The sequence below is a fragment of the Diceros bicornis genome, chromosome 2, assembly GCF_020826845.1.
Source record: "Diceros bicornis minor isolate mBicDic1 chromosome 2, mDicBic1.mat.cur, whole genome shotgun sequence".
Classification (NCBI taxonomy): domain Eukaryota; kingdom Metazoa; phylum Chordata; class Mammalia; order Perissodactyla; family Rhinocerotidae; genus Diceros; species Diceros bicornis.
In genome coordinates this window covers 55413274-55426717 of record NC_080741.1, presented here as the reverse complement: position 1 = coordinate 55426717, position 13444 = coordinate 55413274, and the positions used below count along the sequence as shown (strand labels likewise).

General features: G+C 39.0%; 1 protein-coding gene across 1 annotated transcript in view; it reads right to left on the bottom strand.

Moving 5' to 3' along the window:
* Positions 1 to 5392: 5392 nt before the first annotated feature.
* The window catches only part of CACNA2D3 (calcium voltage-gated channel auxiliary subunit alpha2delta 3), an 853260-nt gene continuing 845208 nt past the window's right edge, over positions 5393 to 13444 (bottom strand). The window contains exons 35-37 of the mRNA XM_058561298.1: positions 8585 to 8697; positions 8282 to 8364; positions 5393 to 5768 (exon numbers count right to left, since the gene is read on the bottom strand). Coding sequence (XP_058417281.1) covers positions 5676 to 5768; positions 8282 to 8364; positions 8585 to 8697 — 289 coding nt within the window. The 3' untranslated portion in view covers positions 5393 to 5675. The remainder of the gene's footprint in view (positions 5769 to 8281; positions 8365 to 8584; positions 8698 to 13444) is intronic.

Genomic DNA, 13444 nt, shown 5'->3' with positions numbered 1-13444 from the left:
TGTAAAGATAAAAACTTCGATGATTGTTAAAGGATTAGAGCAGGGTTTCTCAACTTGAGCACTGTTGAAATATTCGGCTGAACTATTCTTTGTTGTAGGGGCTGTCCTGGGCTTTGTAGGATGCTTAGCAGCATCCCTGGCCTCTACCCACTAGGAGCACCCTGCCTTGCCCTAAATTGTGACAACCAAAATAGCTTTGCAGGCAGTGCCAAATGTCTCCTGGGGGGCAAAATTGCCCAGGGTTTGTAATCACTGCATTAGGGGAAATGATGCCGGCAAAGCCCCCCAGGAGAAATCGTGCTTGCTGCAAGCTGGACATATGTGACCAAGTCACATTAGTGGAAACGCCCCCGGCAGAGTCCCCAGCATACACGTGCCAGTTAGGGGCATCTTCACAAAGCTCCTAAAGTCCAGACACTGCAAACGGCCCTCCGGGGTCTGTTAACTTATTATGACCTTCAATATTGGTAGTAATAAAACTGTGCTCTTCTGCCTATGATTTTAATATTTTACTAAACCATACATTCTAACAAGAGAAATATTATTATTATCCTCTGTAGTGCTGTACTGTTCATAATTGAAACAATAATGCTACATTTCCTTATCCTAAACTACTTCACACATTAAATAGTAGTTTTTCCCACCACCATTACTCTCATATTTCAGTGTACTATGTTGTCCTAACTGCATTCCCATCAATGCTGTGTATGAAAGCACAGTGTATGGAGATGCCCTGTTGTTAATTTTAGGACAGATACAGGTGTCACATCATTATTCTCGTCTATGCTGCATTTACTATTCTACACTCAAGAAATATTGCAATTGTTCTACTATAATTTTATTCATTTTATCTAGGATATACATATAAAATATATATTTACAATTATATGTGTATATACAACTGTGAAAGCTTTCTACATTTTAAGAAGAATATTGCTACACTGTTACACTATGATTAGCTATAGGTACCCTCTGGATCTGTTTCCAATTATATTGAATGTCACAGCCTATAATTCTAGTAACTACTTGTGCTACATAATGCTATATTAAACTGTATCACATTATAGTCCATTTTCTTAATTATAAGTGGCAAACCATGCATTTTAATATAAAGTTCTCTGATAGGATACCTTTGGATATGATTGACATCAATCATTAATATTGCAACTAGAAATCTCCTTCAACTTTTAGCCATGGCAGGAAAACATAGACTGTCTTATTATTCCTTGCGGTCTGTGGTAATGAGGACACTCGCATGGCACTATACCATTGGGGTGCACACGATCCCCCCAGTGCTGGGAGCACTGCTCTGTCACTTGCTTACTTGCTTAAATGTTTATTGAAGATCTGCTCTGAGCCAGACACTCTCCTTGGAGACAGGAATATACTGGTGAAAAAAAAGAAAACCAGACAAAAATCCCTACCTTCTTGGCGTTTATACTCTCCTGGGAGAGACAAACAATAAACAAATCCAACGGTAATAACTGCTATGGAGGAATATCAAGCAGGGAAGAGGGGAGGGTGGGGGCGTATGGAACTTACAATTGTAAACAGGGAGGTCAGGGAGGACTGCTGAAGAAGGAGTAAGGCACGCAGGTATCTGGGGGAAAGAGTACCCAGGCAGAGGGAATGGCAAGTGCAAAGGCCCTGAGGCAGGTGCCCACCTAGCATATCTGAGGAGCAGGGAGAACGTGAGGCTTGAGTAGAGGGTGAGGGAGCATACGATGAGGTAAGGGAAGCGACGGGGAAAGAGAGTGGATTGTGTAGGGCCCTGCAGTCCACGGTAAGTAAATTCAGTTATAGCCCACCTTTCCCAAAAGCATTTAAAAATAACAACACTGTCATTTTTTGCTTGGTTGCCTAGCATTTTATTCAAATACTTCTTTTCTAGAACCCTCCAGTATGTTATTTACAACAGCAGCAGCAAGGTTACGATGGCAGCTAGTTGAAAAACCATGCACGATTCTCTCAAATTTTAATAGCAATATTGTTACTGTTAGATTATTTTATGCTGTAGCGTACCTTACTATTTTCATTTTCCTATATCCTCCAGGATTATCTACATTTTGCCAATAATAATTCTGATGGTTCTTCACTACATATATATGACATCAATTTCAATACTAACCACAATAATACTAGTTAGATTACTGATATTTTACACTCTACCATAAACTGTTATTTTAGTAATTGTATGTACTGCCCTATATTCTTCTATCAATCAACACAATCTATGTTAGTAACAATATTTCCATCCAGTTGTACCACTCACTATATATAATGCTTCCTGAAGATTGATACCATGACCTCCCACATTCAGATGACTTCTCTTTTGTCACTGAAATTTGTATCAGGAGGGCGGCGAGGATGGCCCAAGTTTTAAGGAGAGTGAAGAAAGTGAAATATTTGTTGGGAAGAGTGGGATAGAAGCTGATTCAGGAAAGAATATGTTTCTCGATTGGACAGATGGCCCAGTTGAGACCAATGATGGAGATTTTTATGGGTTGCCCATGGGTCTGCCCAGGTGTGCTCAGTAACCCAGGTAACCGTAAGAGTGCAGTTGTGGACTATGGATTCTACGCAATGGGCGGGGTGGGGGATGAAGACAGGGCAAGGCTAACGGAGGGCAGAAAATGGCCTGGAGGTGAGAGGGCAGGAATAGTAGCAGTAGTTAGGGAGGCGAGCTGGCAGGCTTGTATTGGAGAGCAGGGAGTGGGTGGGTGGGACGTGCTGAGATGCAGCAGGACAACATTATTGTTCACTCATTCATTCAACGAGTATTTGATTGGCTGAGTGCTCAGACTTTGGAGACAAATCGCCTGGGTTCAAATTCCAGCTCTGCCACTTCCCAGCCGTGTGACCTTAGGAAAGTTCCTTTCCCTCCTTGTGCCCTTGTTTCTTCATCTGTAAAATGGAGACAGTAATCACACCTGCTCCCTAGGTTTGTTGTGAGGATCAAATGGTTAATCAAACAAGTAAGCTATGTCAAATAGCGCCAGGTGGAGACTCAGATCTTGGCAAACATTCGCTGCCAGGTTTGTGATTGTTGGTGGTGATTTTATTTTTATTATATACCAGACACTGCTCTAGGAGCTGCAGACAAAGCCACAAACAATATCAGAGAAGTCCTTGCCTTCATAGAGAGACAGTACAGTAGGAGAAACTAAAAATAACATTATTCCAGATACCGAGGTAAAGCAACAAGAAAAGCAGGGTAGTGGGCAGTGGGAGAAGGGCAGCTTTACCAGGGTGTCTTTGAGGAAGGATATTTGGGCTCAGCTTGAAAGGTAATTCTTCTCACCTTTCAAGCCCAGGATCTGGAGCTTTCCAGGTAGAGGGCGCAGGAAGAACAAAGCCCTGGGTTTTCAAAGACAGAAGGCAGTGGGTGGATCGCAGCGAGTGTGGACAGAGTAGCACATGACGGGGTTAGGAAGGGAGGCAGAGCCCAGAGCTGAGACCCTGCAGCGCCCATAGGTCAGAGGTTCTCAAACTTGGCTTCAAATTAGCATCAGGGGGAGTTGTCTAAAAATACGAATGCCTGGGTCCTGCCCTGGAGAGTCAAGATTTTCGAAAGCTCCCCAGGTGACTCTAATGCACCAGAGAGTTGGAGAATTACTACCAGAGACTATGATGAGGGGTCTGTATATTTTCTAATTGCAGTGGGCAAAGGTATGATCTGAAATTTGTTTTAGAAAAGTTGTCTATGGCTGCTGCATGGAGAACAGACCCTGGAGTGGAGGGGTTGCTGAGAGTGGAAGAGAGGAGACCAATGAGGATGCAGTGTGAGGGACAGGATGGTGGCTTGAAAGAGGTGAGCAGCAGCAAGGGGACGACGAGAAATGGAGGGCAGAGCTCATGAGGCTCGCTGCACGATGGGCTGGGGGGGAAAGCGAGAACAAGGGTGGCTCCAAGCTTTTTGGTTTGAGGAACTGAGTCAGTTGGAAGGAATGAGTTTGGTGGAAGGATCAAGATTTCCGCTTTAGACACATTAAGTTGGAGAAAAGTATTAGATACCCGAGTAAATAAACGGAGCGGCCAGTTGGTTGGAGTCACTGAGGGAACAGAGACTCGAGGTGCTGAGTGGGTGGGTCATTCATAGGAAAATGATGCCTGATGATGCCGTAAGTCAATAGTGTGACTCAACTATGCTATCTTTATGTCACAATCTACTAAAAATGATGCCACTCCACTGTTTAGAATGGGATATGGAGTGAAATTATAAATATTTATATTGCCCATATTTTGCATCATTAGTATTAAATTATGAGCATTAGAACACAATATACTTGAACAATTGTTGCCAGTTCTTGAGAATTTTAACAGAGAATGTGATGTTATTTTTGTAAAAAACTACATTATGATATGATTGCTTAGTGTAAATATAATGCATTTTGATATTTGTGTGAGGAACAAATGAACTCATTCATTTACTTAGTGCCCAGAGTGAACAATATCAATGAGGACAATGGTCACAATAGTAGAGCCCCATTGTGGTTAAAATTGCGACAGCTCGGCATGTTATAGTATTGTTATATTGTTAACAACACTGGAGGCATAGTAATTTAAAGAAGCATAAAAATGTAGTATTGTTATTCCTATCAATACTGGAATCATTTTAGTATAAAGTACTAGTATGAGAACATCAGTCTTTCTAAAATATCAACAGCATAACGTGGCTTTTTTTTAAGAGTTTAAGTGGCATTCTCCACATGACCAAAAAGATGTCTGTCCTATAAAGCAAATTCTCGATTCTACCTAGGCATGGAAATTACTCCACTTTATTTGGTAACCATGATCCAATGGAATCTGTTTTCTTTGGTTCAGGATCCAGTGTTTTCGGAATGCTTACGTCTGGGTAGTTTCACATGTTGTAATATTTGAGATCTAATTTCATCTCTTGTTTATGGGGAAAGTCAGGAGCCAAATGCTCAGACAATAAGCTTGAGAGTCATTTGTAGTCATTGTTCTTTTCCTCCTTCAAGTCTTCTCAGGATAAATTCCTAGGATTTACGACTTCTTTATTTCTATTCCCAAATAGTTTAACATTTGAATATTATAAGAGCTTGCATTCTCATCCAAATTATGACTTCTACTGAAGTTGAGTTCAACAAAATTCAGGGTTCTATGTAATAAACTCCTCCCATGGAGATGATATTTTGATTTACTTCTGTAAATATTTTTATAACTGAGAGTGGAGCATCTAAACAATTGTTAAATATTTGTCTAGAATCTGCTTTAGAGCAAAGTCTCTGCCAACAAACCTCCTTTCCTGGTGTCTGGAATGGGTGACTTGTTCATGCACTTTTCAGTCTGTATTCTCAGCAATAAAGTGATGATAAAACCCAAACAAGGAGATTATGATTTTAATATACTTTATTTAAAAAGTACACAGTTTTAAATTGGTTTCAATGGGTTTCAAGCAGAAGGGACACTGCCCATTTGCAGTCCCGATTCTGATGAAGGGTGATTATCATGTAGCAAACTCACATTTGCATCACTGGCAAAGTAAAAAGATAACTTTTTCGTCAACATATCTTTAAGAGTTTATATTATGCACAGTTTAAAATCATGAGATGCTGATGGTTGGACTATATTTCATGTCTCCTATGTCGCACCATATTTTGGTTCACAGTTTATCCATAATTTAGCATGCCAAGAGAACATCTCAGTCAGTGTCACCTTGAGAAGAACATCAAAAGCAGAGGGAACAGGATAAGGACCATCTTGGCCTGGACACTCCGTGCACCCCCGCACTCCCTTGCATTCTCCTACAGGGAAAGGCAGGGTTGGTTAGAGCAGAGAAAGATTCCAAGATGAGTTCAACTTTCCAAGCTATGTTGAGTCCCCAGACCTCTCCCGCCTCTCCAGTGTATGAACAAAATCTTTCCGGTGCTAGATAACGTAGGGAAATAGACTTGTCTAAATTCCGTAAAAGCTCGTGATGAGAATCTCTGTTGTCAATGCATAAAATATTCAAAATTATTCTTTGCATACTATTACGTAGAACATTCAAGAGGTAAAGGGCCGTTGGTGGCGATTTCTGTTTGATCATGTTATAAAAGCAAAATATTGGCCTTCTAATTTCTTCCTGTCAAAATGTAAGTAAAAGATCACATCTTAAGGGGCCTGATCATTTCAGAGATTTGGCTATGGAAGGTTTGGTATACATCTTCTTTCTTTTTATTTGGGGGAAAGGGGTCTCTGTTTTGCAAACATGAAATCATTTATTCCTTTCTGCAGCATTCTTTTTGTCCACTGACTGAAATTTCTCCAACTCCATTATTCCAGCTCTACTTTATTCAGCTATTTTCTTATTGCTGGACATTCATGTTCTCATCTGTTCTTCACTGCTACAAAGAGTGCTGAATGTAAGTCCTACCAGCCAATGGTATTTGCCCCTGCCTCTGCCTGTGGTAAAGATGCCCAGGGGGAAGAGTGTAGAGCTAAAGGGCATTTTTGCTTTTTTTGTGTGTGTGTGAGGAAGATCGGCCCTGAGCTAACATCTGCCAATCCTCCTCTTTTTTTGTTGTTGTTGAGGAAGACTGGCCCTGGGCTAACATCCACGCCCATCTTCCTCCACTTTATATGGGATGCCACCACAGCATGGCCTGACAAGCGGCACGTTGGTGCGCGCCCGGGATCCAAACCGGTGAACCCCGGGCCGCCGCAGCGGAGCGTGCGCACTTAACCGCTTGCGCCACCCGGCCGGCCCAGGGTATTTTTGCTTTTGATGGCTATCACAAGTTATTTCATTGTTACCTGTATATTCTGACCACCCAGTGACTTTTATCTTTCATGTTCTTGGTTTATTTTTATACGTAGTTGTTTGACTTATCAATTTAAAAGAGCTCTTCATGATTTGATATATAAATATTTTTTCAAGTTCTGTAAATTGATCACTATGTTATCTTTTTCCTTAGAAAAGTTGTAATTTTTATATAGTTAAAAAAATCTGTTTCTCTTCCATAGCTTTCTGGCCTTGAATAAGAAATTCTCTCCAATCCCTAGGATTTCTTGTGAGATTATTATTTTACCATTTAAGGCCAATCTATATTCTCCTCTTTGAATTGAACCTTTCTCATATGTAAGAATTTCTACTTTGTTCCACTGACCTCATCTTAATAGGTCTAGAAACTTAAAGAAAAAAACACCGATTATTAAAAAACGCTTATCGTATCTAGTTACCAAAGCAAATTATCTTATTAACTCCAGAAGATTTTTACTCTAGTGACTTTAGCTAAGTATGCAGTTCTGATTTTAACTGAAGTGATTTTAGTGTTTTTGGACTATTATTTGTTTGCATTTTACATGGATCTTTTTTAGGGGTGATCATTGAATTTTGTCAAAGATCTTTTCAGCATATATTTGTATAATATGTTGCCATTGAACTCTCCTTTGAATATAGAAGAAAACATTCTCAATAAATTCCAAGTTCTTTCTGGTACTACACTGACTTTAACATCTTTTCCGAGACTTGGATAATTTAAATAACATTAAAATTATTTGTTGTTTAAAGGTGAGATTAACAGTCAGCTTGCTCTGGTGGCATTTTTAAAAATAGATATCTTCCCAGTCTCCCTATGATATTTGGTCTAAGCAAGCTTTTCATTTTTCAGGATGGGGAGGAGTTAATTTTTAAATTTGTATTATTTTTGCTAGATTAAATTTTTTTGCCTACAGCATTGCAGGGGTATTCTCTTATAATTCACCTACATCTATGGTAAGTTCACCTTTCTCAGTACTAAGCTTAATTTTTCTCTGATCATCACTTTTGGTGTAAATGGAATGCCTTTATGGTTGTGACTTCATGTGGTTAAGCGGTTCAGAGGCTTATCATCCCACCTTCATAAACTGTGACTCTTGATTTGACATTAATATTGACAATTTTGCTTTACATGACTTTCTTGTAAATAAAGCCTATCTGAAAATAAGCAGGGGAAAATAATTTTAACTACAATTTGAAATAAGTAAACCAAGATGGTCAGAGCCACTTCGCATGTAATAGTGGAAAGTGATAAAATTACAGCCCATCCATAATGGGGAAGATAGTAAAGAGGCTTTTAAAATAGCTACATAGATATAAGAAGACTATTGAGCACAGACTAAGTAAGAAGGCATTGAGGGGCTGAGAGTGCCCTTAGCCTTCCTGTATATTCTTTGATTTGCCTGAAAGGGATTGTTTTCTCACAAGCAAACTTTTTAGCTATAGTTCTTTGGCCATTGTGAGATTCTCGTAGTGAATCTGATGGGAAAATGGAACAGGAAGGGTTCTCAGACTCACCTCAGGATGGAAGCCATGACAAGATTCCGGACGCCTTCTGATCTTCTGGGCCTTTAAGCGTTCACACTTAAGGGATTCATTATGTTGACTGTAGTTAAGGCATATTTCCAAGATGTTACTTTCCCTCACTCTGCATTTCAGAGGTCAAAGCTGGGCACTAATCTCCCTTAATAACCTCTCTCTCTCCAACAGTCGAAAGGACAGCATTTTCCCCTCTCTAATATTTCTCTCCTGGGTTTCCTTACTATTGATTCCCCTCACCAGCTTCAGCAGTAGTGGCTGGACCAACGCACAAAAGGATATACCTGATTTCAATGGGTGCCATGGTGATGGGGGCCACGGACTCACAGAGGCAGCTGCTGTCCACCACCACCATGAACAGATTGCTGCTTGGGATTTGCTGGATGACAAAGGACCTGTTGGAACAAGAGGCACAGAGACAGTGAGTGGTCATTTACCGTTCTTCAAGTAAACAGCCATGGGGAAAACTTTTCCCCCTGGGAGTAACTACTATAATATTTTAGAAAACAAATGTCAGAGACTGCTTTACTACTAAAGTTGCCTCCTTCCATGAGGATCTTCCCTGTGAAATACCAAGCTTCACTCAGAAGACAATAGCTTATAACCTATAGCTATTGCCATATACAGCTCATAAAACTCACCTTGGGAGGACTGGAATTTTATATGTACAAAACAGGAGAGTCAGAATTGGCTAAATCACCTCAATTTCCAAGGTCTAAGAGGCTAGGCTTTTCCAAGCCTCATTTCCTTCTCCCTGGACCTAAACATTATCAAAAGTTACATTTGAAGTTCTTCTGGGTGGATTTTTCTCTCCTCCTTCTCTCAAAGATAGAATGAAGCTATGTTATATTGATGACAAAAGATGAAGTGAACTTCCTAAACCCTTTCCTGCACCACTTTGGTGGTGCAATGTCTGCCCCTAATTGAGGTACAATGTTTGGATGGAATTAATGCTAGTCATTTAAGAAGTTCCACCCTTCTCAGAGTCCAAGCTGTGCTGGCAGTAAGGCTGTATAGCAGCTCTGACACTCTGGGTCCATCGGCCCAACTGAAGTAAGCTTAATGACACCTTCTTCTCACATTACCCAACACAATGAAATGACAACACCACCATCAATATACTCTTTTAACAAGAAATACTACTGACTCTTTGGAGGAACAAGTTAGAGACCAAAATCCCATATTCTTCCAGAGCCAACAGATTAGCTAAATATTTAGTCCCAGGCCTAGAACCATTGTCACCTAACTTTTCATGATATTTCATTAAATTCAGTTTAGTCAGATGAAATAGACTATAACCTAACAAAGTGTTCAATTTCTCCATAAATTTTATCTTCATTCACCTTTCTCTCAACAAATGTGTTCTAGTCTCTAGAGTATATCACCATAGCTTACTAAAATCGATGAAGAAGAATTCTTCTGCTTAGTGGGAAATTATAGAGAAGAGAAAGGGCTCCCTTTTTATCTCTACCTATTACCACCTCGTATGCTGAATTATCTAAGAATGCCTCTGAGATCACAACACAGCTGGCTTCCTTTCTACAAATGCCCAATGCCTATTCATCTAATATCCTACAATTATGCTCATTTTTTTCATCCATAGCAGGGAACAGGGCATGCCACTGCTCAAAGATGTTCCTCAATGCCTAAACCACTATCCACACTCTGGGACACTTAATCTCTGCTCTTCCCACCCTTCTCCACAACTACACCTGGCTTGAGAGAAAAACTCACCCTTACTATCTCACTAAATCTTTAAAAATCTCTGCTTTACCTCCACCTTTTAGCACTGGGTGCCTTCTCACCTATGCAAGGACATTGCTTTAGCAGTGGCCTCTGTAATGGATTATGCCTATCAGAATAAAAATAATCTACCTGATATGGTTCTCATCAGAGAACCAATGAATTTCATGTTGCAGGCAGGTTAACAAAGTCTCAAAGAAAAATGCAAAACCAATATCACATAACTTTTTAAAGAATAAATGGCTGACTAGAAGATTAAGCCAAATGAATCTACCAGATGAACAATAAAGGAGAAAGAGATTGGAATATGATATAGAAGCTCCAAAGGGAGAAAATATTTTCCAATTGAAGAAAAATTCTATTTTTTTCATTAAAAGGGTCCATTCAAGCATAAATGAAACTTCAGATCATCAAAGATATACACCAATCCTAAAAGCTTCTCTAGAAACAAATTACTTAAAGTGGAATGAGAATGACACCAATTTCTCAATAGGAGTACTAAAGATGAAGAAAACAGAGCAACATATTTAAAGTTTTGAAGGCATGGAGAAAAGGAAGTAAAAAGTATATCAGGGTCCAGAGGAAAATAAATAAGTAACTACAGATATTGATAGAAAATTATGTTTTAAAATTTAAGAATAATTACTGAAAAAATTTCTGAAAAGTGAAAACCTGATCAATCCAAGATAGCATGGTAAATAAAACACACACACACACACACACACACACACACAAAGACTGCCAGTATAAGCCTAAAATTATTACCAATCACAATAAATGTGAGGTGGTTAGATTCACATATTAAAAGGCAGAGGGTCTTAAATTGGGTTTACAAAAATACCAGCATCATGCTGTTTGCAACAGACACTCCTAAAATAGAATGATATGAAAGGAGGAAAAGATGCACCAGAAAAAGGCTAACAACAAAAGAGAGGAACAGATTTAGTAATATTAGTACACAAATATTCAAAGTGAAAAATCATTAAAATGTAATAAAGAAAATAGTTCATACTGAAAAATAGTATAATCTGAATAATTTTTCACAGTAAAAATGGTGTAACAGTATAACAAGATATGACATGAACTTTTATGATCATAGTGTACAAACTGATGGAAATACCAAAGAGACTGATGAATGCATGCTCTATTAAAATATGGAGCAAAAACTCTTCATATCTAAACAATATAGAATATAAATTACTTCCAAACACAGGGAACTACAACACATTCCAAAGAGCTTAAAGCATCAATTACCTGTTCTTTTTTATGGTAGGGTACAATTAGAAATTAACAGCAAAAAACTATAAACAGTGGAAATTAAAGGTTAAAAAACACATTCAATTAATCCTTGAGAATTTAAGCACAGCCCAGACTCAAATCTGTGCAGTATGACCTCAAATACTTTTATTGGGGAAAAAAACGTTTGCAAATAAATAAACTAAGTTTTCAAATCAAGAAGCTGGAAAAATAAGAACATAATCCTGCACCTGTGCCCCTAGCCTTAGTCTTCCCTCTGGTACACTGGGCTGAGTACTGAGGCCCCTCTCCAGAGCTCAGCTCTCAGGCTTCTGCAACGATGTGACTGACGGAAGAGAAGAGAGGGATCATTGCACAAACAGTTTCCCTCGTCTACATGCCACTCCCTTCAGTTTACAAACATACTGTCACATCTCCCATCTCAGGAAAAACAAAACTCTACCTTGACCTTACCTCCAGCTATTGCCCTGTTTCTCTGTCCTCTGTTACAGTACAACTCCTGAAAAGAATGATCTACAATCCCTCTCTATTTCCTCACATCTCTCCTTCTTTCACAAATCACTCCAATTTGAAGTCTGTAGTCCTTACCACTCCACTGTATCGGTTCCAGTGACCTCACCACCTTCCTTCGCAGTCTCCTAGGCCTCTGCTTCCTCCTTACTTGCTCACTGTCTGCCCCCCACAACAGACTGGTTTCCATGGCAGCAAGGCTGCATCTGTCTGCCCGTGGTTATCTGTCGTCCCTAGAGTTGTGCTTGGGACTGAGCAGATTCTCAGTAAATATTTGTCTAATCAATGATGGAAGGAATTTATAAATATAAAAGCAAAAGAATAAATGCAAATAAAAATGTGAAGATAATTGAAAGAACCAAACTCTGGTTTAAAAGAACATTGACATAAATCAACTTTTGGCACTCCTGATCAAGAAAGAAGTCACAAAATCACATTAAAACCCAAAAGAGACAGAGGCATTTTAAACATTTTAAGTGACTATTCTGTATATTACTGCAAACAATTTGAAAACTTAGAGCAAACACACCTTTGGGGATAAAGTATAATTATTAACATTTGGCCAAGCTATAAAACACACAAGCAGACCAATTGTCATGAAAAAACCCAAAATGTTCATTGAAAATCCACCCCCAAGTAAATACTACCAAATCACCCAAAGAACAGATGAAACAGATGAACAGTGTTCCTAGAAAACCCACGTGACCCCGCTGACCAACTAGCTGACCTAATAAAAGAACTCAGCCAGCTGATTTACATAATCAACATATAAAACCACAGCATCTCCCTGACAATAACCACTGGCAATAACCAAAGAAAAACTATTTATGAAATAAAGAACCGTTAATGGTAATAATCATTCTGAAATACCCAAGAATAAATCTGGTAAAAGACATTTCTTTATGAAGAAAATGACTAAATTTTACTGAACATAAAAAGACAAACTAAAAATTGGAGGAAAGTACAATGGTTGTAGGAAAAAAACACATATATTGAAGATGTCACTTCTCCTTCAATTAACCTTTTAATTCAAAGCAATCTCAATCACAATCCCAACAGGATTTTGGATGGAATTTGAGATGATGATCCTAAGATTCACTCAGAAGAGTAAATATAATGAATAGTGTGAATAATTGTATAAAATTGGGTTTTATAAAAAGGGAAGGGGAGGGGAGGTGCTTGCCCTAACCAGTATCAAAACTCATGAGATGATTTACAGAAGAATCACGGATGGACAACTGATATATAACAAAGGGTTCAGTCTCACTAAACTTAGAGAAATATTTGGTGCAGCCCTATGGAAAACAGTATGGAGGTTCCTCAAAAAATTAAAAATAGAACTGCCATATGATCCAGCAATTCCACTTCTCAGTAAATAACCGAAGGAGATGAAATCACTATCTCCAAGAGATATCCGCACCCCATGTTCACTGCAGCATTATTTACAATAGACGGGGAGAGAGCAAGGGAGGAGGAGGGGAGAAGACTGGGAATCATCATCGAGGGAGACTTGAACTTAATGTGTAACGTTGAAATTCTTTTTAAGGAGAATGTGTTCGCATGTTCTTAAAACACTTACGAAATGGAATGTTATGCTAGGGGCAAAAAGTATTGATTTTCTCATTTTACTGA